This window comes from Prunus avium, chromosome 4, assembly GCF_965620075.1.
Source record: "Prunus avium chromosome 4, drPruAviu1.hap1.1, whole genome shotgun sequence".
NCBI lineage: Eukaryota > Viridiplantae > Streptophyta > Magnoliopsida > Rosales > Rosaceae > Prunus > Prunus avium.
In genome coordinates, this window is record NC_142287.1 from 21,405,483 (window position 1) to 21,429,870 (window position 24,388).

Here is a 24,388-nt window from a genome sequence, read left to right on the forward strand (position 1 = left end):
TGAAGTAAAATAAAGATAGTAATGTACAAAATTTGAGACAAATTGAACTAATATTAACTCTTTCTTCAACAGAAGAATGATATATTGCATATAATTATTTGAAAATGGTTCAAATGTTGGCTAAAATAATAAGGTCAAGTGATGGGCCATGTTTTGTCAATTGATCAATTTGGTATTTTCAAAAAATATCCAGTTTGGTTTTACGCAGTTTGTCAATCATGTATTATTATAAAATAAAGTGTTATTGCCAAAGTGATTATATTTTACTATTAATTAACTTTATTTTGACATGATTTCACTTGATTAATAAATAAAGAGTGCTGTAATTTTCACCCATTGTCCTATTTTCCTACCCACCTTATCTTCCCATCCACCATGTAAATTAATTAAAACAAAAACTCATCTTTCCACCCCACCGTTATTCCTAAAATACCCTTTAATTGTATTTCCATATTCGTTGATAATATCAATATTTTAGTCCTTGGTCTTGAGTTCGTGGGATGTTATTCCTATCTGTTGGGGTCTTTTTGTTGAGAGCTACAATGGGCTTATTGGATTGTTGAGAGGTAGATTGAGCTCTCTTTCACCCCTATCTGAGTTTGCAGCACCAGGCGCCAAAACACCCTGAAAGAGTTGAAACCCAAGGGAGTGCTTTGGTCATCTTCAATGGCTCCTCAGTACATTGCAAGTTTTGATGAGAAGGATATAACAGCTGCTATAAGGACATTGCCTGATGATAGAGTTGAGCAAGCGCTGAAAAGGCTTTGCCTGAAACATAGTGGAACAAGTGTTCCGACAGCTGCTGCTTGTTTGGATGGGCTTCCGGCAGCTCTGAAAAGAGTTGGACATGGTGCATTGATGTTGTACCTTCTTGGCATGAGAGTTTGCTTTGCTGAATCAAGATACGGCTAGGCTTGGCATGAGAGGCTTGTGGTGTGGGAGCTAAGAGCCCATAAGTTTAGCAAGAGAGAGAGTTGGAAAGGAAAAAGCTTGGAATTGTAGATAGACTATATCTTCCGGCAACTTTGGAATACTTCCAGCAACTTGAATGGATTTCTTGGAATATAGAAAGTTAACTCTGATGCTTGAATCTTAAAATGGTGACTTGTAGAAATATTTGGGTACTGTTTAGGGCTTGGCATGGTGTTCTAAGACAAAAAGAGCAAAAAGAAAGGATTAAGAGCATCCACAATCATGCTCCTTATTTTTTTAGTTAAAATTTTGCTAAAAACACTAGAAAACTATTTTAGGAACTCCTTATAAAATTTCAACTCCAACCATGCTCCCTAGTTTAGGGAATCATAAATTATTTATTTATTTTTTTAGTTTAGCATAAATGCTCCCTCTTCATATAAAATAATACCAATAAATAGTTAGCATTAAATAAATACTTAAAATGGCATTAAAGTAAAGAAGCATCTAATTATAGGGAGCCACTAGGAGTCCTTTCTCTCTCCTCAAATTTAAGAGCTCCTATAGGTCTTCCTATTTTAGGAGTTGGATAGGGAGCATGGTTGGAGGTGGGTTTTCTCACTTCCTCCCTAAAATTTATCTAAGGAGGTGGTTTAGGGAGACCATTTTAGATGCTCTAAGGCTTAAGATTCTTGGTGTTTCCGGCAGCTAGAGGATGGGCTTGTGATGTTTGCGTTTTCTCACCAAGAAGGTGATAACCATGATTTCTGTTTGGCTTTTCAGATATGGAATAGGCCTTTATGAGAGAGAGAATGAGAAGATGGAAGGACCAGAGCTTGAATCTGGTGCTACCATGGGAGAATATGGTTGCTCATGCTTGCATTGGTTTTGCTGGGTAACATATGCCTCTTTTAATAAGCGTTGGAAGCCCTCTTATTCCCCCAAAACCTAAGATGGTTCCTCCAAATTTGGTCAAGTCTCCCATTCCTTTTCTTCTCACTTTCTCCCAACCAACCTTTTTAAGTGAAAACCTTTGAAATTAGCTGAGTCCAAATGCATTGGGACAAAGCCTTTTGTGGCCCAAAGTTTTCATGTAGCTACAACAGTTTCCATTCCTAGCAAAGCTCCATCTTGTTTTGTCTCCTCATTTCTTACGAGAGCTTATATAGGTAAATAAGGTGAAGGTCAACGTCAGACATAAGACACATTAGAGACTTTATCTCTTCCAGTAACTCATGTATCTAAGCAAATTGGGTTTTAAAGGTCCTAGTTGGGTTTTGGTCAAGGATTGTTCGATCTCAAGTGAATAAGGTGATGGGATTCTCTCTTTGCTTACCCATGTAGTTGGGCTCAAGAACGTGAGCTTGGGTTTTGACGCCCCTAAACAGCCCAAAACCTCCACTTTTTGAAACCTTAATGGACCTTATGGACCCTTGTACCCATCCACACCACAACCCGCTCAGCAAGCCTAATGCATGTATGTGGCTTGGGACCACTTAAGCTTGTCAGGTGCTTTGACACTAAAGGGAATTGCTTGGCATTACATGTTATTTTCATGCTTATGCTCGGGCTACGTTGTATTGCAGTGCCTTGGTGCTGTGTTAGATAATGCTTGACGATGCAGTGGGCGGAGTGAGCTCAGGCATGTGAAATTGTTAAACCTTACCGGTTTGCATGTGAAATTCGAAAACCCATACCATGACCTCCCTACATGCCAAATTCTAGTATCGCTTGGCATATCGCGAATATCAAAGCTTGTATAGGCACTTTGTAGCCATATTTGATGGGGCTCTGTGTACCCTAGCTAGGCTTATTCTATAGCACAATTATGCATTGGGCCTAAAATATGCATGGACCTTCCTTGAGGTTTTTTGGGCCTCAACACCATCAAAATCCTATTTTGTCAATATTATTGAGTGCAAAATGGACTGAAATTTATGCTTGTGTTTTATGTGGCCTTATAGTTGATAAGGACAGAAGCCTATTCATCTATAAGGTAACAATTGAGGAACCAAGGGTTGGATGCCCTTCTTTAATAACCCTATCCTAAATTAATATTTAATTATTAATTTATTCAAGTAAAAGACAATTTTACCTCGAGAATATTTTAAAGGGTTTAAAAGTTGACTTTTGTTCAGGAAAGAATCTAAGGATTCTAGTTGTAGCGTTGCATAGAGCACGTCGAGATGAGTCTGTAGACACGTAGTGGGCTCAAATCAAAGTTGTAAAGAAAAATTTATGATCTACGGAAGCCCAGTGGCATAACCGTAAATATTTTGAAGTTAGTTTTTTAAAACACAGTGGATTTCTTTCTTTCTCTCCTCCTCCACGAACATCAGATTTCAGATGGAGATATCTTCGCCATCCAGTCGCCAATTCCAACGCCGCAACTTGCAAACTCTTCATCTCTCTCTCCTCTTCACATCCATACCAATTTCCAGCCCCCAAATCCAAGGAATTAAACCCAAAATTCGAGCCAAAACCGAGCCAAAATTGGGCTGTTTCAAAACAGTGGCCACCGACGCTTTTACCGACCAACTCCAGCCACCAAATTACTCCCAAAACACTCCCCTACCTCCCCTATGTGATTTCCCTCAAAGACCTGATCCAATTTCAAGTTTAAATTGTTAAATTCAAACCCAAAACTTTCTAGGTTTTTCAAACACAAAAACGTTCGTTCTAGGGCTTTAAAGGTGGAATAGATCTTCGAGCAAAGGTCTAAAGTTACTTTCCTTGATGTGCTTAATCTGTTGGTATGACTATTGGCCGGCGGTTTGGAGTTTTCCGATCACCGGAAAATTTCTCTACATAACTGCCAGCGGTGGCAGCGCGTCCGCGGGGAGCTAAGGATGGGTTTTGATCCTAAAATGATCCCCACGTCGTCCTGAGCATGACGGTATGCTCAGATTTCAATTTGGTTACTGTTTGACTGTCGATAGGATATCGCATATTAGGTGTTATCCGGGTTCGATATGTTCTGACTATTGGTTAGACTTCATTTTGAAATATGTTGATCTAGGCACCTCTAGGATCGTGTAGGAATTCGCGGATTGAGAATCGGAGTTCCCGATACTCCGATTCAATAATTCAAAGTTTAGGTAAACGGTAAACGTTTGATTGTGCGATCGTGAGGGATCCGACCGTTCGATTCAGACCACACTTGCAGGGCATGTTTAGTAAATTGTGTTGAACCTATAGGAACTCTTGGATTATTAATCGGAGGTTGTGGACCCCACGGGGGACTGAAATGACCAATATGGGAATTTAATCACTTATTTAACCTCGGGTCTTTTCAAACCATTCCACTTGTCAGAAATGTTGAAAATGGGCCTAAGAACCTTCTTAAATTACGTACAAGCACTTTTGAGGCCAAAGGTCAAGGTTTTGATTAAATAATTGTGGTTGAGCTATTTTATTAATTAAATATTTTAATTGCTTAAATAGGTACTCGAGCTTCGTTGAACCCGCAAGAAGGACCCTCAAAGGGTCAGGCTAGCTCGAACGCTCAGTGCGTGGAATTTTGTTTGATAAATGAATTTGATGCAGTAAAGGTTTTATTATTTTATCATGAATTAATTAATTATGACTTTTACTTTCCAAACATAAAGTCGGAATTTAAATGCTTTTATTAAATTTTGTTTATGTTTAACTCTGAATGGCTTGGAAAGTAGAAAAGGAAATTAATAATAGGATTTAAGGATTTGATGAGAAATAGTATGATAATTTTTCCAGGAAAGGTTTGTAAACCACCATAGGTACCCAAATGTTGCCTTCGAATAACTTGTTGCCTTCGGATATAATGATGTCCATGGACATCCTAGTTGCCTTCGGTTGAGTCAGCACGCGTTTGACAGTTGCCCCATGAGTCTTAGGGATATCCGGACCTTGAGAAGCAAGGAATGTGGCTCAGGTCAACCAAGTGTCCCTTGAGTCTTGCGAGGATTGCGGCTCAGGTTGACTTTGTGTTACCGAGGCCTACAAGGATGTGACACTTGGAATTGACGGTATAATGTGGGAAATAAATATAAAATCATGGAATTGACGGATATATGATGGGTACACCTAGGTGGATAGGAGTTATTCCTTTCCAATGCTTTCAACTGGTTTTGATGATTTGTTTAAAATGCATGATCAGTTATATGTATATAAATATGCATGCCTTAATTTTTGTATGAATATAGAACATTGATACAATTGAATTTCTAAATGTTTTGACAGTGGGGTTAGTATGTTGATATTCTATTTTCCAAAACTTTCTTGTCATATCCCAGAATCGCTCCACCATTGCACGATATTGTCCGCTTTGGGCCCCCTCTCTGCCCTCACGGTTTTGTTTCTGGGAACTCACGAGCAACTTCCCAGTGGGTCACCCATCCTGGAATTGCTCTAGCCCCAACTCGTTTAACTTCGGAGTTCCCATGAATCCGAAGCCAGTGATTTCCCAAAAGGCCTCGTGTTAGATGGAGGTGGGCATGTACATATAAGGCACATCACCCCATCTCCGTTGGTCGATGTGGGATGTTACAATCCACCCCCCTTAGGGGCCCGACGCCCTTGTTGGCACACTAGCACCACACGGCAGAGTGGCTCTGATACCAAATTGTCACATTCCAGAATTGCTCCGCCGTGGGCCCTCTTGCTAGGTGTTGGACATGCACAGGGTTCGGCATAGATTCCAAAGTGGAATTTGAGTTGAGTCCTGTCACTTCTTTTGTTGGTCATACAACAATAACATTGGGGTGGAGTTGTGCTGTGTTGGAGAGAGAGATAGAGATGAGCGATGATGGGGTTGGGTTTGGAGGTGATGGGAGGAAGGGAGAAGGATGAGCAGACATGGTGATTGGGAGCCGGGTAAGTTGGGTTGGGAGGTGAGGGAGAGAGAGAGTTTTTGTATTATAAACAACTGCTAATTTTTTTATATTATTGTACTTTATTTTTTGGTTTAAAATTCTTTAAATGATTTAAAAGTAAATATTTAAGTATGGTTATAGCAATGGACACATGTCAAGTTTTGAGAATGGTCATTTAAAGTCATTTTATAAATTGGTAAATTTGTCTTTAAAATTTTAAAAATAAGGTGTGTAAACCCTAGTAGGGTTATACAAGGAAACAAATAAACTCATAATTACACACGATTTATACAAAAAAGAAAGAAATAAAATCCTAATAGAATTAGGATCTCGCCAACACATGACTCATGAAAAAATAGTTGATGTCATACATGATATAGCGTACATGCCTAAGGTTGCAAATGTAGGAGACATGCAATGCGATGCAAGGATGAGTTAATTTCTGCATATCTGCATAACTTGTATATATAATCTCTATTATTATAAAGCCAGACCATAATTTACCCTGTCACATGCTTCACTAAAAGTCACTATGACAAAAATTCTTCTGAGCCAGACCTAAGGTCATCGGAAATTGGGGATTTGGAGGCATGCTTCTAGGCTATGCTTTGTTGATGTTAATGATATTAATTGGTTCTTTCAAATTCTCTTTGCCACTCAGATAAGTTAATAACACTTATTATACACAACCGCAATAATTCTACATAAAAGTTTACCAAACACTTTGACAGTGTTGTTTATACTCACAACAATTTCACTACACTCAACTGCTTTATTTCAAAGTTGATTATTCTCAAGATAAACCTTTTTTTTTTTGAAGTACAACAATACTAAACTGACACTACGGCTAACTCAAAGCCATTAGGTCATATTTTTCAAACAGAGAATATATAAAGCACACAGCTAGTTCTTTCTCATAATCCAACTCATAGGCTCATTCTGGTGCCGAATCAATCAAATACGAAGCGATGCAATCGTTCATCACTTTTCCAGCATGTGTGTAGCCATCATTTTTTTTGTAGAGGAGATCCACCACTCTTGTTAAATTAACAATACGTTCAAGGATAGGCATCGGCATAGAAGTTGGTCTAAGGAACTCCTCGTTGATATCTTTCCACAAATCCACAATTTGTTTGTTGAAGACATCAATTATCTCTTGCTCATCTGAGACCCCATATTGCTTCATGTAACAATCAATAGCACAAGCAACATGGCCTCTCTCTTTTTCAAACTGCAAAAATGAAATCCAGAATCCCAAAAAAGAATCTAAGTGATGAAATAGTTATGAATTGAGAGACCTAAGTTATGTAACACAATTTAGTACGTAGTTGCTGTGTACCCTGCTCGAAACGATGTCATCCATGAGCCTAACAATGATATTTGAAGCTCTAAGAATTTTAGGGTCATTGAACAACCACTCAAAGGACTCCTTGGTTACAATATCTCCCATGCCAACTAAAGATGTAGTTGAAACAGCGAAGATACCAGCAGAAGTTGCAGCAACACGCATATACTCCTCCATGCTTGGGATGCATCCTTCGTGGAACCATTTGGCCTCATCAAAGTAAGCCTTGGCAGTAGTTTTCCACTGCATATGTGGGACATAAATATTATGTAAATTAATTAAAATAGTGAAAATTAATAAGCTGTGTGTTTCTTTAATTAATTAACAATGACATACAGCTTCTTTCGCATAGTGAGTTCGGTATGCTCTTCCTTCCTTCACCATCTCCTCCTCAATTTCATTAAAAACATTCAAAACCGCATGGAAGAATATTTGCATGTAGTCTGGCAGTCCATCCATGCAATTGGCATGCCATCTGTAAATTGTATACACCATATTCATCTGAAGCATATAAACAAAACAATTTTTCTTAATAAATAATTTCAAACCTTTGATGAATTGCTTCGGTAAAGATCTCAAGCTCTTCAAATGTACCGAATGCGTCATAGATATCATCCATTACAGACGTCAGGGCAATAATTTTTGTGAGAAATTTTCTTCCAACAAGGTATTGGGGCTCAAAATAGACCCCCAAAATCCAGCAGTATAACTCCACAATTCTGTTTCTTGCAAAAGGCAGCTTCCTTCCAAAGTCTAGTTCTTTCCACCACCTAATTGACGGCATTAATTAGTGAGTTACTAACTTAATTACATTCGGTGCTCGTAATTAATCTCGCATAATTAAAAGATAACCTGCCTAATAATCTCACTGAGCTCCTGTTTGTGCAAAGACTGAACAAGATTGAAATCTGACTTGGCAAGTTTTAACAGAGCTTCATTATGTGAAGCTTCATATTGGTAGATGGACATGAACCGAGGGGCGCATAACCTCTCGGGACTCTTTCGGAGCGGTCTCTCTAGGGCTTGAGCTATTTGTTCTGCCAGTTGATAGTTTACATGGGTTGTTGCCGACTCCAGATGTGTTGTCGTGAAAACAAGAGCCTCTTCTAATATATCTTCGCCATGCACCCTCAGATGCGTTGCTTCATAAAAGCTTAGCATTCCCGGCACATCAGCAACTAAGCTTTCCTTGAAGCCTCCAATTTTACTTTCTTTGAACTTGTTGAATATTCCTGCTCGATTGCAGCAAATGGACACATAACACATAAATATTAAGAAATAATTTTGGCCAAATTCAATCTCGTTACATTAATTTCTCTAATAACTTACCGCATGAAACATTATGTCCATGTTGTCTTAGTAGCCGAAAACCAAGGGAAACATTGTATAGGTCACCATCACCATCATCATCATTGAAATGATTTGCAGCATATATATGTTTCAGTGCTTCTTCTATTTCCTTTTCAAAGTGGTACGCCACGCCGAGGCGCTGGATTGCATCAATGAGCTTCATCTGATTTGAAAAATCATCTGCACTGGTTGTGAACACTTCTCTCCTCACTGCTAGTTTCAGTTCTTCAACTTCTTGTTGCTTATGGGCATAAGTTATCTGCATCCACAAAATTGAATGAGCAAAATACATGTCAAATTTCTTTTGAAACAAAACAGAGAAACATGAATTTAGTTATTGAAACAATTTGTATGATATATAAATTACAATGTCTTCTGAATCATCCTTCATAAACTGATCCCCCCAAATGCTCGGGTGGTAATTTGCTGTCCGTCGAACAATTTGATCAGCCTTAGAATTTTGTGATTGAGCTGTTGAACCAACTTCTAGAGCCATGATTTGTACTAGTGTAAAAAATGTCAGATCTTTTTTGCTCTGCAAGTATGGAAAATATTGTTCGTATACTCAAGTATATATAGGGAAGGGATGGAACTATTGGCTTACAGCACAAATGCAGAATGAGTAACTTCTTTTTGTGGGATATTTTTTGTAATCTCAAGTGACCCTCCACCGACAATTGGCCAGATTTGCAGCACATGTTTATCGTTAGTCCCTTTGCAGCATACGCATCCATGTTTTGAGCGACAAGTGACCCTCCACCCTCCACGGACATTGGGAAACATGAATTTAATTTTTCACAAATGTCACCACTGTAATATAACACATGTATCATATGTAATATATAGGCCTCGTTTGGTGGTTTTGAAGTTGATTAGAATTGAGTCCTAGTCTGAATGTATTTCACTCATAGCTTTTTACTGTTTTCAAGCCAGAAATGTTTGGGTTCTATACTATTGGAATAAGGCCTAGGTTTTTTAATTTTGGGAGTATTTAATGTCTTTTTCTGAACGGGCGTTTTATCTTTTGTTTGCAGTCTCAGGTTGGGCTTTAGTGTGTTTTCTGTTTGGACCAGTGGCGGCATATGAACAATGATCAAACTACGAACATCATCACTTGGAGCTACCGGTATATATGCACTACATACATTTCATTTTCAGACAACACCACCATCATAATTTCATATCCTTGCTCAAACCATTTTGGAAAGGAAAGAAAAATATCCCGTCAAATCGATAATTTTCACGCAAGGGATTTCGAACCCCTACCACTTTCATTCCTCTCCAACACCTTATCCCCACCATGATGCAAACAACTTCATGATTATATGCTACACCATTTGATATTTATAATGTCTCTACAAGTTGTTTTTTAAAGAAGTACTTTTCTTTTCTTTTGTCTGGACAAAGAAGTAGAATTTCACATGTATATCATTTGATATTTATATTTATAACAATTATATGCATAACTATTTTAATAATTTACACATGTTTATTTACGCATCATAACCAATTCTCACATTATTGTTATTATGGTAATTATACGTTTATCACGTCCTTTTTTAATTATATCCTTTAAATAAATAAATAAAAGCCAAATTGAGAGTTTATTAGAAAATCCTTTGCTGGGAAACCAAACAACGGACATTTCAACAACTCAATAGTCAGTGAGCCCACAAGCAGTTCCACACTTTTCTTAATACATATTATATTAATGATAATGTTAACGAGTGAATTTGTACCTAACGGATTAAGACATAATCACACACATAACACAAGTGTTTGAGTGGTTCACCCATAATGGGGCTACATCCACTATAACTTATAGCTTTGTATTTGTATTTGAATATGGAGATTACATTGTACATTAGCGAGATATGGGGAGAGAGGCTTGAGAGCTCTAGTAGAAGAGAAATAGAAAGCTTGGGAGAGCTTTGAACAGCTCTTGGAGAAGTGAGGAAGTAGCAGCTGATCCTTTGCTTGGAGGTGGTGGGCTCTCTTTAATAGTCCAAGTTGGAGCATACAAGATTGATTGATGGCTGGGTCCTTTGCATGGCCCCCCTTAATTTAGGGTCGTGGGCATTGAGAAGGCATAGGAGGGGGCATGGCTAGCTACTCCTTGTTTGGTGGGATGTCACATATGACAAGCAAGTGTTATCCCTTAATTGGTGGGACTTACTTAAGGAGGTAGATGAGGTCAACATGGTGTCATAGCATAATATCTAAACATAAATATCTAGATATTTATGCTTGTCATATGTGACATCCTACCAAACAAGGAGTAGCTAGCCATTATCTAAACATTAATATCTAAACATAAATATCTAGTTATGATATCTCAACTTAATATATGTGATGGGCTGTCATAGCATAATATCTTATGATATTATATTGTTATTATGTGTCGATACATGAAATAAATTATGGCCACCTTGCATGGTCGACCCGAACACCATGGATGAGCGTAGACCACCTTACATGGTCGCCCTCCACCTTGCATGGCAGACCCGACCATCGTGGATGAGCGCCGACCACCTTGCATGGTCACCCACCACCTTGCATGGCCAACCCGAACACCGTGGATGAGTGCCGACCACCTTGCATCACTGGCGGATCCAGAAATTTTTTAGCGGAGGTGCAATATTGACTAACTATGAAAAATGGTTTTTCAGAATAATCATTTTCTCAAGATAATTTTTGGCGGCTTTTGTTCCTTACACATCAAATAAGAAAACTTGATTTTATGGGATTTTAGTATGAAGTATATATTGACTTAATGAGCCATCATTTTTAGCCTAAATCGTATTTTGCACTAAAACCGAATTTTCATATTTTGATTTGGTGGGAATTTGATTTTCTAGTATTTTTATTTGAATCCAAATTGGGGGGTACTTCCTTATTTACATTGTAAACTTAAGTAAATGGAGTAATATAAAAATAAATAAAAGTAAAATGACAAAGACATTTACTTAAATGTTGAAGATGAGAATAAGGTAATCTATACACCAGTTGAGCAAAGGGGCAATTTCAAGCACCTACAATGGTTTTTCCGGCGAGGGGAGGTGCAGCTGCACCTCCTTGCGCCTTAGTAGGTCTGCCTCTGGGTTGCATGGTCACCCGCCACCTTGCATGACCGACCCGACCACCGTGGATAAGCTCCGACCACCTTGCATGGTCACCCGCCACCTTGTATGGCCGACCTGACAACCGTGGATGAGCGCCGACCACCTTGCATGGTCACCCGCCACCTTGCATGACCGACCCGACCACCGTGGATGAGGGCCAACCACCTTGCATGGTCACCCGCCACCTTGCATGACCGACCCGACCACCGTGGATGAGGGCCAACCACCTTGCATGGTCGCCCGCCACCTTGCATGACAGACCCGACCACCGTGGATGAGCGCCAACCACCTTACATGGTCACCTGCCACCTTGCATGGCCAACCCGAACACCATGTATGAGGGTCGACCACCTTGCATGGTCACCCGCCACCTTGCATGGCCGACTCGACCATTGTGGATGAGCGCTAACCACCTTGCATGGTCACCCGCCATCTTGCGTGATCGACCCGACCACCGTGGATGAGCGCCGACCACCTTGCATGGTCGCCCGCCACCTTGCATGATAGACCCAACCACCGTGGATGAGCGTCGACCACTCTGCATGGTCACCCACCAACTTGCATGGCCATTTATACCATGTCTCATAGCCAAACCCGCCTGGAAGTTCATCTCCACCAAAAATCGTATTCATGGTCCAGCCACTCCTAGCCGACCAAATGGAGAATAAAGCCCATGTGCCCTGCTGCCAAATCTAGTGCTGTTTTCGGTTCGATTACCGCACCGATATATGGCAACCGGTTACCATCCGACACCTATCGGAATGGCCCTTATGACTACCACGACCGGTTCCGCAGGTTGCGGTTTACCGCACTGCGGTTGAACTGCATTGTTGGCTTACCACGAAGCCCAATTTGTTTTCAGTTTCAGGCCCTGTTTTGAAGATTTTGCCCAATTTGTAGAAGCCTTTTCAGGCCATTTGTTTCAAGCTTTTGTTTATACTAGTTTTAGGCCACCTAGCTTTTGTCATTCAAAACTTTTGATTATTATGCCTCATATCATATAATCATATCATCAAATATCATCAGATCAAATTATGATGCATAAGTAAAACTGAATAAGAAGTTACAACTCAAATACAAATTGAAGTGCAATAAAAACTTATTAAAATGTTACAACCCAAATATGAAAACTTTATTTAAAATTATATTACAACCCAAATATGAAATGATTAATGAAGTGCAATGAGAATATTTAAAATTAATTACAACCCGAATATGAAATGTGCAATGAAAACTTAAATTGTTACAACAAAGTTTGTTGAACAAACCATGGTGTATCTCACAACTCAAACAGTGGGTAATGAAAATGATGATGTGGAAGCAAATCGAGGAGGTACTGATGTTATAGTTGTAGAAGTTTGAGTACCGGCCACATCTAGTTAAAAAACAAGTAAATTATGTTAAAAAAGAAGAAGATAGAAACATAATTTATTTAAAACAAAGTAATAGATTATGTCTTACTTGCTTCAAGTGCTTCAAGTTCTTTATAGAATGCAAGCTCTTCATCCGTTGGTTCCTTGTAGAAGCAAAATTCATCCGCTCTAAGCCAATCACTAGTACACACTAATGCCTCTACCATTTTAGGTGTCAATGAACTTCTAAAAGGATCAACAATCCTCTTGCCTAGGCTAAAGGCATTCTCACTAGCAACGGTTGAGCTTGGGATTGCAAAGATATCCTTGGCAATCTTTAAAAGAATTGGATATCTACCCTCATTGCCTTTCCACCAATTCAAGAGTTTGAAACCTTTGGTAAAAGGGCTTTCAAAAGGGTCAGTCAAGTATTTATCCACTTCATTGGATATTTCCACTAGTTGTTCTTCCTTCCTTTGTTGCACAAGTTGATGAAATATTTTGGTTTGAACATCATCATAGCCTTCAAGATCATTTCCAACATTCTCATCTTCGCCTTCATTCATTGGTTGGCTCACTAAGCCATCCACCCCTCTATACTCATTATACAAATTGAACAAGCATGTTCTCACTTCACGCACAACCTCATCTATCTTATTTTCTTCGGCCTTGAGATTTTGGAAGCTTATCTTAAGCATTTGAAGTTTAAATCTTGGGTCTAGCACTAATGCTACAAAAATCATCTTGTTCACACTTTCAAAACTCCCCCAATACTTGTCAAACTTCTTCTTCATTGATGAAGCCACCCTTTGCAAGACCGGATCTCTAGGATCATTCATTTTGAGTTCAATCTCAATTTGTAAACTAACCAATTCATGGAAAATTATATTGGCTGTAACCGTTTTGGTTGCACTTAGTTTCAAGGTTGTGTCATAGAATTTCTTAAGAAAGTGAACAAATGAGATTGACTTCTCCCAATCTTCATTACTCGGAGGACCCACTCTTTTCATCCCATCCTTCTCTATATCCTCAAAGTAAGCTTGAAAAGCTACATTTTCCGCCGCCATCCTATTGAACACCATCTTGTACTTGAAAGCACAATCAAGCATTTTATAAGTTGAATTCCACCTTGTCACCCATCCATTGGCACATTTGCCATCCCATCCATCCTGATCTCCAAGGCATGGTCCCTAAAAGAATCCAACCTTAACGGGGATGAGTGAATATATTTTACACAATTCCTTATCCCCTCAATTGAGCTAAGAAGCTCCTTCAACCCATCCTTAACAATCAAGTTAAGGATATGACATGCACACCTCAAGTGCAAATACTTCCCATCAAGCAAAAGGTTATTGAAATCCTTCATCCTATTTCCCACACACACAACCACCCCATCATTTGCCGAAGCATTGTCAACCGTAATGCAAAACAATTTTTCAATCCCCCAAGCATTCAAGCATGCACATAAAGTCTTGCCTATGTCAATACCTTGTGACTGGTGATCTTTGTGAAATTGATGATCCTTTTATGGAAATTCCACTCACTGTCCATGAAATGGGCTGTGACTACCATGTAGTTAATGTTTTGGATCGAAGTCCAAGTATCGGTTGTGATACTTACCCTGTGATTACCTATCACACTCATTATCTTGGCCTTCTCAACTAAGAACAAATCCCATACTCCAGCGGCTATCTTTTGTCTATTAGGGATCTTGAACTTAGGGTTTAACTCATACACAAAGTCCTTAAACCCGCCACCCTCAACATGCCTAAAAGGGATCTCATCCCTTATGACATACCTCACACATTTAGCTTCACACCTTTGCTGATTAAAGGTGTGGGGAACCAATTGAGCTTGACTGCCCATAGTGACATTTGTCAAGATCGATTGAGTTCTATCTCCACTCTCAAAAAGAGGAGAGAGCTTGCATCTCTTCTCGAGGTGATTTCTTATACCGGTTGTCCCATTTTTCCTAGAATCACTCAGCATCTCTAATTTGCAATAGCTGCAAACTGCAAGTACCCTATCAATCCCATTATCATCTTTCTTGTGGACTTTCTTGCAATGTTGCCACACCACATATTTTGGGGCTTTCCTCTTCCCTCCTACACTACCTGATTCTACTCGTGATTGGGTTTCGGTTTCTGTTTCTGTTTGGGATTGGGGTTCTGTTTGGGGTTGAATGGAAGGTGCACTTCCTGAGGCATTAGTGTTGGATTGGCTAGACTCCATCGTATCCTAAAAACAAAAGACACCATAACGAAAAACAATCACACACAACCTAACCAACCAGCAGACTACACACACAAAACACAATAACAACCTAACCAACCAGCAGCTACCAAAACATAAAAACACACCAATAGATTTATACAAAACCTAACCAACCAGCAGCTACAAAAACAGGAAAAAAAAAAAAGAAAAAAAAACACACCAGCTGCTTCAAATCAAAACAAAAACAGATGCATTCAATTCAATTTCAAATTATGCTTCAATTTTGATTTTTATTTGTACCTCAATTTAAGCTTTGGCACAAAAGCAGTAGCAGCTCACAGCAACACAAAAAGCAGCAGCACGACTCCGACTCTCTGTCCACAATTAACAGAAACAGTAAGTACAAAAAACCATAATACAGATTACAGAACCCCGTAAAAACTCTAACATAAACCCTAATTATCAAAACCCCCAATTAACAGAAACCCCTATTCGAAAATCCCCAATTCATCCTAAACAAACCCCAAATAAAACCCTAATTAATTTCATCCTTTACAAAGTAACAAATTAGCAATTACATATACATAAACAGAGAAGAGAAAAGGGAGAAAGAGAGAGGCGAGAAAAAGAGAGAGAAAAGAGAAGAGAAAAAGAGATACAGAGAGACAGAGAGGTAAATTTTTCTTACCAGATCGGATCGGAGGAGAGGAGAGAAGAGAATAAGAGGAGGTGAAGACCTCGTCAACACAGAGGCGAAGATGTTGCCGGATCGGAAGAGAGGAGAGAATAGAATCGGAGGAGAAGAGAGAGTTCGAAGGGTTTGGCGAAAATGAGCTGAAAATGAGAGAGAGTTCGAACGGTTTGGCAAAAAAGAGAGAGTTCGTGTCACGCCTCGGACCCGGGGGTAGGCGGAAACCCCGCGCTCGGTGCGTGAGTAAAATAAAATAAAAAGAATTCGAAACATAAAATAAACTTTTCTTATAAAAATAGCTTCAAAATCTTTACAACTTTACAATAAATAAATAAAGCTCAATCTAATTCAGTCTCAGCTGGTTTAGTCCTTGACTTGCCCTTTAGTTCCTCTGAAAAATTAAACAATGTGAGGGATGAGCAACCACCGCTCAGTAGAGACATAAACTTTTTTACATGAAATTGATATAATTAAATTAGGTGACAAATAATCACATAGTCAAATATCATATAACATTAATAATAATAAATGAATGAATGCACTTCAACTAATCCCGTTAATTCATATAACTGGACAAGCAGACCTGCACGTCCCATACCATTCTTATACCACTTGGTCCCGAATGCCCATAATTCCCCTTTTGTTAGTCATCTTGTCTAACTCCCTTTCGCCAGTCCCGAATCACCCAATAAAAACCATGTGCACTGTGGGATCCCTGAGACCTGGTACCTGCCAAGAGTTAGACTCAACTACACAAAAGACTATATCCATTACCCTCTTTTCCATACTTTTTTTATCAACCCAAGAATTCCAGCCATCACCGATAACATATGATCATGTCAATATTAATAAGATAATATAGATAATTAACAACACTTCAACACCCAATATCAATAATAATCAAATAATAATATCATCTTGATATATTGCTCACGAAATTTAATTAAATCAATCTCCGTAAAGGCTCCCCAAGAAATCCCTACCTCGTTTCCAAAGCTAGTTCCAAGTTAAGAAAACACAAGCTCCGACCTCTTAATTCCTCCAAGAACTATATCACCACTAGCTTTCTTTCTTCCTTTATCTTCTGTCTCTTTCTCTCTCTCCCAAGAACTCTTACTTTGCATGCGATGCATGCAGTGTGCAACCTCAATTAGTACACAAGGCTTTTGTGTGTTTTCATTTGTTTGTGCAACTTAACTTCCTATATATATACAAGGAACAAGTCGGTAGTGAGTCTTTTCCTATTGGAGGGTGTATTGGCGGTTGATATAAACTTATTGTTCAAGTAATAGTTATTAATGTAGTTGCAGATAAGGAAGAATGCCTTTGCGTGACTTCCAATTCCTCTAATCCTATTCTTATCTTCTTGGTGAGTTGGCTAGCCTTACTACTTCACATGGTTTTCACTTTGACACGTATTGAATTGGCAAAACTACACTAACAAGAATTGGGAACCGTTGCCGTCGGTAACCGGCGGTTTAGGGAACTTGGGAACCGTTGCCGTCCCCGGTCCTCTTCGGCTCGGTTATAAAAACTGGACCGGTGTTGACTTTTCAGTCAATGCGGTTTACCGCCCGGAAAAAGTGGTCGGAAACCGCCGGTTTTTTATTTTTGCGGTAGAACCGCACAGGCCTGGCCAAATCTACTCAAGACACCAAGTATCTCCCCCTCTTACTTTCTTCAAGACACGATGAAAAAAAAAAGAAATTATTATCGAAATGATACCCCTTCTTGTCTTTGCTTTGGCAGACCAATGAAATAGTCGCTACTACATTTTACAATTTTTGCGCAAAGAACATTTGGTCACGGAAAGTACATTTGAGTCGCACAAATTTCAGCGCAACAGAAACTTCGTCGCGCTGAATTTGTCGCGCAAAGATCGTGAAGAAAGACTTTGCGCGACCAAGTTTTTTAATTGGTCGCTCAAAACTAAGCGACGGTTAACCTTCATTGCACAAAAAGTTTAGGGACGACACAATTGTTCGTCTCTCAAACCTTTGCGCGAAAACAGCACTTTCGTTCCGAGTACACAACGCAACGGTTTATATTCGTTGCGCAAAAATGTAGGGACGAGAGAACTGTTCGTGTCGCAAACATTTGCGCGATGAAATTGTCATAGTCGCTTTTTCTTTTTCGTGAGACGAAGACTTCGTTGCGTAAAAATAAAATATATATTTTTTCAATTTAGTTTTACGTTTTTGTATTTTGTAAAAACTTGAATTGGCGCGACGAAAAGAGTTTCATCGAATAAAATAAAAAATATTTATTTTAATTTTAATTTTATGTTTTTTTTATTTTGTAAAAAAAATAAATTTGGGTTTTTTTTTTTTTGTAATAAAATGAAATTGCAATAAAAAAAAATGTAATGAAGAGAAATTTTTTTTTATAAAATAATATAAATGTATAGCCCATAAGGCATTCGGGAGATGGACACTCCAACCCCCATTGTACTCATATACCATTTTGCTCAGAATTCTCAGTAAGGTCTTATTTGTGGCCTCCGCTTGGCCATTTCCCTGCAGGTAATACGGTGTGGAGCGACGATGCTTGATGCCATAATCATTAAGCATCGAGCTTACGTGCTTGTTAACAAAAGGTGTGCCATTGTCGGTGACGATGTATTCACGAATGAAATTCGAGATAGTAGACCCCGTGGCCTTCCGAAGAGGAATCGCTTCAACCCACTTTGTGGAATACTCAATGGTTGTGAGGATCCATATATAGCCGTCAGAAAGTGGATGGATAGTCCCGATCAAGTCAAGCCCCCAAGTATGAAAAGGCCAAGGCATGCACATGTCCTGCAGCAGCGTGGGAGGTTTGTGGCTTAGATTGGCATGAATTTGGCATGTGTGGCACTTCTTCACAAAATTGTATGCGTCGTTCTTCATGGTAGGCCAATAATACCCAACACTCAGCAGCTTCCGGTGAAGCCTCTTAATTCCTTAGTGCTCACCACATTCTCCAGCATGAATTTCTTGCATGACTTGTTGCACTTCTGGTTCTCCCAAGCATTTTAATGGCTCACCATTGAATCCTTTACGATAGAGAGTTGATCCGTCCATGAAGTATCTTTTTACTGTCTTTTTGAGCTTACGAGCATGTTTGGAGTTGGTTGGCAGAGTCCCATTGATGAAAAATGCTAAGTATGGTGCCCTCCAATCCTCTGTGAATGAGATGGTGAAAGATTCTTTGGTGGAGGGTATCGTTGAACATCTGAGGCAATTGGCTTGAATTTCGGCTGCTTCTTTCTTCATTTCTGGCCAATAATAACCCTTGCGTTGCAGGCGCCGATACAAGCTTATTACCAAATTGCAAGTGGCCTCATGTACCTCTTGGAGCCTCCTTCATGCTTCTGTCATTCCTATGCAACGGGTCAAGGTACCTCCCGGAAGACGTCTGTAAAGCTCCCCAAAGATGGTTGCATAGTCCTTCAAGTCTTTGATGCTGCTTCCCTCGCCTAACTTTTCCTTCACAGATTTTCTCCAGTCGCTTTCTTCCAGCGGCTCCTCTTGGGCCATTGCCTACCTCGACTATTAGCATATCCTTCTTTATCACAGTAATGTTGGGTTGTTCTTCAACAAATGAGAGCTTCGACCCCGATGTAGCCAAAGCATTAGCATATCTATTAGTGACCCCCGAAATATGTTCCAGCACGACTTGTTTGAAAGAATTGACAAGCCTTTCAGTAGCTGTACAATATGGTGCCAACGTTGCCTCTTTCACAGCAAAGCTCCCTTGCAATTGACTTAGTACCAAGTTTGAATCACCAATGATTTTAATCTTTTCTACGCCCATCTCCTTTGCTGTAGACATTCCCATAACGAAAGCTTCGTACTCCGCCATATTATTCGTGCATGGGAAATTCAGCTTGAATGAGAAGGTCGTGCCTTGCCCCTCAGGGTTAATGAGTACTACACATGCTCCTCCACCATTCGATGTAGAAGAACCATCAAAGTAGAGGGTCCATGGTTCCTCTTCTGTATCGACAGCCACCATTTCCAGTAGCTCTCCCAGAACTTCCTTGGAGAGAGTAGACTCTTCTACTTCAGGAAATAGAGCCAGCATGTCAATCACGGCTTGCCCCTTGATAGCTCTAGGAGTTGTGCATGTGATATCAAATTCAGATAGCTGCAGCAGCCAACGCGCAAGATGTCCTGACAACACCGGTCCCATGAGCAAGTATCTTACGAGGTCGGACTTTACTTGAGCTGCAGCTTGTGAGCAAGGAAGTAATGTTGTAGTTGTTGTGCGGCATAGACAAGAGCAAGGCATAAGAGCTCAGTCTTCGGGTATCTCGTTTCAGCTCCTCTTAACTGTCTACTCACATAATAAATTGGGCTTTCCTTCCCGTCATGGTCATCTTGAGCAAGCAAAGCTCCTACTGCGGCATTCCTTGCAGCCAAATAAAGCTTGAGGGGAAGTCCCGGAATAGGTGCCCTCATGTGGGCAGCTTGGTGATCAAATTTTTGCACTCACTGATAGGCCTCTTGGCATTCCTTGCTCCATACATACGGCTTGCCCTTCTTGAGTAAAGGAGTAAAAATACTCATTGTGGCAGCAAGGCATGAGATGAAGCGCCGAATGTAAGATAATCTTCCCATGAAGCTTTTCAATTCCTTTGGACTTCTAGGCGGTGCAAGACAGTTTATGGCTCTGATCTTTTCAGGATCCACATCGATGCCACGTTGGTGCACTTGGAACCCCAAGAATTTCCCTGATGAAACTCCGAATGCGCACTTTTTGGGGTTCATCTTCAACCCATACAGTCGACACCTTTCCAGCACCTTCCTTAGAACTTCTCAATGGCCTTCTCTGGTTTTTGACTTCACCACAAGATCATCCACATAGTCCTCTACCTCATTTCCCATCATGTCGTGGAACACAGCCGTTATGGCCCTTTGGTAGATAGCTCCGACATTTTTAAGACCGAATGGCATGACCGTGTAGTAGAAATTTCCGTATGGTATTCGAAAGGCTGTCTTCTTAGCATCCTTGAGAGACATTTTTATTTGATTGTAGCTACTAAATCCGTCCATGAACGACAACAAGCCTTGCCCCGAAGTCGAGTCGATCAAAATATCCATGTTTGGCAGTGGGAATTCATCCTTTGGGCAACCTTTGTTGAGGTCTTAATAGTCCATGCATATTCTAATCACACCTGTCTTCTTTTTCACTGGGACAATATTTGCTAGCCAAGTCGGGTGCTTGATTGGTTTGATGAATCTAGCAGCTAAAAGTTTTTGGATTTCCACCTTGATTTGAATTTCAACCTCAGGATGGAAATTCCTTCTTTGCTGCACAACAGGTTTTGTACCGAGCTCAATATTCAAAGTGTGACTTACTAAGTTTGGATCCAAACCGAGCATTTCCTCGTAGCTCCAAGCGAACACATCTCTGAATTCTTTTAACAAGAAAGCCAAAGCTTCTTTCTCTTCGCTTGTTAAGTGAACGCTGATGGAGATGGGCCTTCGGACTGAGGGATCCTCACTTGGGTTGATCGTTTCCAGCTGCTTAGCTACCACTATTGAACCATCTTGCATATGCCTTGGTACCGTCATAGGCTCTTGGAAAGCACAAGGCATGGATGTTTTATCATCTAGACCCTCATGGTTATTTGCTTGCATCACTCCTCCTCCGTACTCGGGGCTTTCCCGTAGAACACAGTTGAGCCCCCAAACCTTTCATAAATGGTACACCGTGCGTCCGTCAGGTAACATTACCATCCTTTCTCGATCAACAATTGTTATGAGCTCCTCATTACTAAGATCACGAAATTCAGTCCAGGAAGGTAGATAAGTCCCAGAAGTCTTGGATGGGTTGCTTCCAACACCTGTGCATTCGGTGCAGAATTCCGCCTCCGAATAGTTTGCTTCGTTTTGGTTGAAAGGCGCTTGATTCCCTGGTATGCGAAGTGGTCTTAGCTCGATCCTTCCCTTCACGCATTGATGGTATGTAGAGACTACAAGCTTGTGCTTGTTGAGCCATGATCTCTCGAGTAAAGCATGGTAAGCTACATCCACGTCTACCACATAAAACTTAGTAAGTGACCGAATTGGTCCCACCTTCAAGTTTATTCGCATGTGGCCGACTGTAACCTCACTCTTATTCCCGAAACCGCTGATGCTTGTTTGAGAGTGCACTATTTTAGATAGCGGAATACCAGCTGCCGTAAGCACAGACAGAGGTAATATGTTGACAGAAGAGCCCGTGTCTACCAAAGCTCTTCTTATAAACACATCGTTGATCTGTCCCTCCAAGTAAAGTGACCTCCTGTGATCCGGATATGGGACCTCCATGTCTTCATCCGTGAAGACAATAGCATTGTCGTTCCCCAAGAATGACCTTTATGGTTGGGCAGTGAAGCAATGAGGATTAAACTCTGCAGAGATGTTCATGAGAGCTACAGCAGCTGCTTCCCTTGCTTGTGGTCCAAAGCCAAGTAGGTCAAAGAGTGACTTGAACTTTGGATTTCTCTAGAAGACTTGCAAAGCTGTGGGCCCCTGCTTCAGACCTAGGTAAAGCTCCATCCCACTTGTTTCAACCTTTGTAAGATTATGAAATGTTACAGCATCTGTTTCCCGTTGTCCAAACGAAGCTCCTAAGTAGCATTCTTCCGGCATGTCTAACGTGAACACTTCGTTGCCTGAACCATCATCCCATCCATTAGCAAGTGGCCATGGGGTGTTATAACTTGAAGGTTTCGAATATTTGCACCAATAGGCCTTCTCCATGTTCCCACAAGGTTCCCAAATAGCCTCCGGTGGCTTTGGGTCATTCTTCCATGGGTGGAGCAATTCATCATCGTCGTCAAGCAAGTCATCGAAGCATGTGATGACAACGGCTATCTCTTTTCCCCTTCGTTTTGGCAAGCGGTCTTCATCAATGGCTTGCTTCCTATAAGGAAGCTTAAAGACTCATTCATGTATCTTAGCATGTAGGATCCTCCTTAGAGTCTGACAAGCAGTGGTTGGATGCCCCACAAATTGATGATAACATTAGTACCTAGTATCATTCTTTTCCTCTCTTGTAGGGACTTTGTAGGGCCTGAGGGGTTTGATTGCGCCATCAACAAACATCATGTCAAGAATGGCGTGGAACTCTTCGTCTTTGCATGGCAATGGCGGGTACGTCTCCCTATCTTTTTGTTTGCGTGAGTTGTAGTCACTGGATGGCTTGTCATCTATGGCTAACGTTTGGTGCGCCTCCTTCTTCTCACTTCGCCAAGTTCTCTGCCCGGTTGGTTTGACAGACATGCTTGTCTTTCTTACTGCTTCCAGCAGCCGAGAAAATTGGTTGATGCCAATATTCTCCAGATAAACTCTGTAATCTGCCACGATGTTGCTGATGCAAATTTCGACAAGCGCTTCTTCATCCTTCTCATCATAGTAATCTAAGGCCAGGTCCCGGCACCTGCGCACGAAAGTCCACGGGGTCTTCCCCATGTTTTTGGCGAGTGTTGTTGAGTTGAGTCGTAGTGACTTTTTCCTCATGCTAGAAGTATTTCTTACATAACCTGCTTGCCAAATCTTCCCAAGAGCGGATGGAAACTGGTGCTAATGTCGTGTACCACCTATAAGCACGATTGATAAGACTTTTTGAAAACTCCCGAAGGCGAAGATTATAATCACCAACATGTGGTCCCAAAGCGTCAATGAAGTGGTTGACATGCTCCTTCAGGCTTCCTTTTCTTCCGTCGAAAAGGACGAAGCTTGGTGCCTCATAGCCTTTGGGATATGGTTGCTAGAGTAAGCTTGATGGATACGGCGGCTGAGGAACATACTTCCAATCCTCTTGGCTTCGGCTGAGTGTTGCATTCCTAAAAGGACACAAATTAATGTGCAAACAACCAATTAAAAATACCCGCAAGTGCACGAATCTATCGAAGTATAGATTGTGTAAGTACGGGGTCGATCCCACGAAGAACTTGTCGGTTTCCTATAAGTTCTAATTCGAGTACAAAGAGAACACTTAATTAACACACCACAATGCACAAATGCAAATTTGAAACTAAAAAGAAAGTAAAGAAATGTAAAAGAAACAAACAAAACAAAACAAAAAAAGAAATGTGCTGTGAACAGTAACCAGCGAACGGTCGTTAGGTAAGAGCGACCGGTCGTTTTTGGGTCTGGCGACCGGTCGTGAGGTAAAAGCGACCGGTCGTTTTTGGTCAGAGTCGAAACTTCAGAATTGTGTGCTAAGCGACCGGTCGTGAGACACTAGCGACCGGTCGTTCTTGGGCAGAGTCGTTTTCTCTGTTTTTTTCAGTTTCGACCTCTGTCCAGTGTTTTGCCTATAACTTTCCAACCGTACGTCCAACATTCACGTTCTTTATACGGTTCGATTCAGCACAGAAAATGGAAGAACACATCGTGGACCAAAAGTCCAAAACAATTACGGAAACAGATAAAATTTAGTAACAAAGACACGTAACGTGTCAAATACGCAACTCACACACACATTGGGGGGGGGGGGGGGGTTTGATTTGTTTGAAGTGACCTATTCCTATTGCATGAAAGTAAATGGACTTTGAAATTAAATGAGAATGGCAGAGA

General features: G+C 40.5%; 2 protein-coding genes across 2 annotated transcripts; both read right to left on the bottom strand.

Annotated features, from left to right (window-relative positions):
* Positions 1-6,473: 6,473 nt before the first annotated feature.
* LOC110762236 ((-)-alpha-pinene synthase-like) lies at positions 6,474-9,053 on the bottom strand. The gene is made up of 7 exons (XM_088251325.1): positions 8,825-9,053; positions 8,437-8,716; positions 7,964-8,339; positions 7,656-7,877; positions 7,444-7,582; positions 7,102-7,350; positions 6,474-6,993 (listed from the first exon to the last, which is right to left on the bottom strand). The coding sequence occupies exons 1-7, from the start codon at positions 8,951-8,953 to the stop codon at positions 6,697-6,699; spliced, it is 1,692 nt and encodes a 563-aa protein (XP_088107451.1). The 5' UTR covers positions 8,954-9,053; the 3' UTR covers positions 6,474-6,696.
* A 10,104-nt stretch (positions 9,054-19,157) lies between these two features.
* LOC148295018 (uncharacterized) lies at positions 19,158-20,278 on the bottom strand. The gene is made up of 2 exons (XM_088252354.1): positions 20,040-20,278; positions 19,158-19,929 (listed from the first exon to the last, which is right to left on the bottom strand). Exons 1-2 carry the CDS (start codon positions 20,276-20,278, stop codon positions 19,158-19,160), a joined length of 1,011 nt encoding a protein of 336 aa, XP_088108480.1.
* Positions 20,279-24,388: the final 4,110 nt, after the last annotated feature.

Bases quoted from the DNA above. Each gene is read 5' to 3' on its own strand.
- LOC148295018 (XM_088252354.1), bottom strand. From the start codon at position 20,278: ATGAGGGCACCTATTCCGGGACTTCCCCTCAAGCTTTATTTGGCTGCA. The intron at 19,930-20,039 runs GTAAAGTCCGAC...CACAACTCCTAG, and splicing joins GCTCACAAGCTGCAGCTCAA to AGCTATCAAGGGGCAAGCCG.
- LOC110762236 (XM_088251325.1), bottom strand. From the start codon at position 8,953: ATGGCTCTAGAAGTTGGTTCAACAGCTCAATCACAAAATTCTAAGGCT. The intron at 7,878-7,963 runs GCAGGTTATCTT...GCCGTCAATTAG, and splicing joins GAGCTCAGTGAGATTATTAG to GTGGTGGAAAGAACTAGACT. The intron at 7,583-7,655 runs GTTTGAAATTAT...TACAATTTACAG, and splicing joins ACCGAAGCAATTCATCAAAG to ATGGCATGCCAATTGCATGG.